General features: G+C 40.9%; 1 protein-coding gene across 1 annotated transcript in view; it reads right to left on the bottom strand.

Annotated features, from left to right (window-relative positions):
• LOC116699375 (receptor-type tyrosine-protein phosphatase N2) overlaps positions 1-2,682 on the bottom strand; it is a gene marked incomplete at its 3' end in the record, with an annotated part of 318,251 nt that overhangs the window by 33,342 nt on the left and 282,227 nt on the right. Inside the window, 1 exon segment of the mRNA XM_032531918.1 lies at positions 2,017-2,214. Coding sequence (XP_032387809.1) covers positions 2,017-2,214 — 198 coding nt within the window.

The raw sequence follows: 2,682 nt of genomic DNA, 5'->3' as shown, positions 1-2,682 counted from the left end.
AGAGAGAGAGGCAGGGGTGGAGGGGGGTGGTTGGGTTGGGATGAGGAGGTGGTACTGTGGGTGGTTGAAGTGAATAGCTATATATTGCAATTATGAAGGCGCTTGACGAAATGCGACAAGGTTCAATAGAGATTTTCATCTCCAGGATAGATGAGGGTAAGAAGTAACAGAAACTGTGGGTGTAATGAAATGCACAGAAATAAAAAAGACACAGGGAGAAGGATGAGAGAGAGAGAGATGAGAGGACTGAATAGAAATGTGTGCATGTGCGAGGGAGAAATGAGTGCTATATGCAGAAATGCAGACCAGACCGAGGAAGAAAAACACTGTTGTTCCACTGGGTTTGAAGGGACAAACGGATTTAAGGGGTAAGAGATGTAAGTGATGGGATGTTTTGGATAAAAGGGAAAATAAAAGAAATGTGGAAAATGTGTGGTAGCTGTTTGGAAAGACAGACAATCGACCACAAAGGTAATTTAAAAATGACTGTAGGAACGTAAGGGCAAGCATATAACAGTATGTACGTGGTTTTTCTTATTGCAAAATGATCATGGGAACATTAACAAAGCTCACTTTAAAATATCAGTTTTTAGAAAAACACTTGTTAGTGAGGGATGAATTAAACCTCAGACTCAAATAATATCATGTAATTATTCAGTGTGACCTAAATTTCATGCAAATGAATAACCATTTTAGTTTGGAATTACGGGGTATTTTGTTTTGCTCTGACCATTTAGTAGAAAGTGATTTATTCACTGTAATTTTAAATTAACTAAGAAGCTGTGATAATGGTTCCTGGGAGCGCCTCTCTTCATGTTTTTCACAATGTTAAAAGAAATATGTCGATTTAAGACTTATGCTGTAAATCAACACTTTTGTAGGCATTTTTTAGTCACACTTTTTCATACATGTCGTATTATTTTTGCCTCTAGCACACAACAAACGCAGGCCCATTCTTAATCCCGCCTGCACAGCTCTCTGATTAGCACATTACGTTTTCCAACAAGAAAAATGAGCCTCATAAGACAAATTTGCTTAAAACAAAGTTTGTTCTCTCAAATGAAATGAACTGATTCTCTAGTATTCCACAAAGTCAGGGTCAGAATTCTAGTCAGCCCTTTAATTTTTAAGAATCTTTTCACCTTTGGACAGGACAGTTGGGTGGGAAAGGGGAGAGAAGACATGCAGGAAATCGTCACAGGCCGGAGTCGAACCAAGGACCTCTGTGTCGAGGCCTGCACCTCTATGTAAATGTGCGCCTGCTGGACCAGCTGGACCAACCTGGCCACACATAGCCGGCCGTTTTCAACAACTCTGGATGTGCAATATGGGAAGTGGGTGGATGAGATTTACAGGTTAATAATATATTAATGATGTCCCACTGATCAGTCAGGACATAAAATACATCTGAAACCATTAGTCACCCTGGGATTTCCACAGCCCTCAATCCACTAGGGGTGGGGGAAAAAATTGATAGAGCATAGTATAGTGATATTTTCCGTAGCAATAGTGAATTGATACACAGACGCCAAGTATGGAACTATTATTATATATATGTTGGTCACTTTGTCCCATTTTGCAGCAACAAAATTGCAGTAATATAAACAAACAGAGAAATGGTTCTTTTTAGATAAAATAGATGTTGAAAAAGTTTCCTTTTGGGGACATCATTTGAAATTGGGGATAATTAGAAATTGGATAAAAGTTATAGCAGAATATTGCAATATGTTTAAAATCACAATCATATTGTATCGTGAAGTATCGTGATGATATCATATTGGGAGGCGTCTGGTGATTCCCATCCGCAATCCACCCCCAGGTCATTGAATGTATCATTGACATTTATCAGTTAAAAGTTTTCTAATGTCACCAAAACAACATCATGTAATGTCCTTGTCCATGAATGTCCTTGGTGATTTAGCATGGTCCTTTTCATTTACTATTGGAACCATTGTGTACAGAAGTAGCACTGTTTGGTGTGCTAATTACATCAAAGTGACTGAACAGGAAACTCACCAGTATCATGTGACCGGTGGAGATGTCCATGTTGGAGTGGGCGGGCTCTTCGCTCCAGGAGGAGATGCTGCCCCGCGCCGAGGGGCTGATGGCTTGACCGCCATCGCTGAACTGAGACGACACGCTGTTGATCCTGGAGGAGATGGGCTCCGGACGCTCAGCCGGAGGTTTGACCGTCATGCGCTGCCGACAGAGCTCCTAGAGGAAGGAAAGGAGGGAACAGATGAGCCCTGATACGCAGTTGGGAATTTGTAGAGTCGTAACATGGCATCACTCAAGACATCCGGTAAGTAACTTCATTAACATAACATGGAATCATCCCAGCAGACAGCGTTGCCTCGCTCTACGCTGCAACCTTCAAAGAGAATAAAATACGTATACCGGGCAGCATGCGCGCAGGCAAACAATACACATACTGCAAGAAAAGAATCATTTCCAGAGTGAATGTCAGGCTCAGATGTGTTGTGACTGCCTCCGGTAGCCTGCTTCACTTTGATGAACAAAAGGTAAAAAACGCTTTTATGTGGATAATTGATGTGTTGTATGCTCTACTCTGTATGTTACTATGCTGCAAATCCCACCGTTATGTGTTCACCTTTGCTTTACTACGTAACACTAACTTATAGGAAATTATACCTAATGTTTGAGTTAGAAAAGCAGAAATTA

This window comes from Etheostoma spectabile, chromosome 12 (assembly GCF_008692095.1).
Source record: "Etheostoma spectabile isolate EspeVRDwgs_2016 chromosome 12, UIUC_Espe_1.0, whole genome shotgun sequence".
NCBI lineage: Eukaryota > Metazoa > Chordata > Actinopteri > Perciformes > Percidae > Etheostoma > Etheostoma spectabile.
Note: the sequence above shows the minus strand (reverse complement) of the source record. Positions and strands in the feature narration are given on the sequence as shown.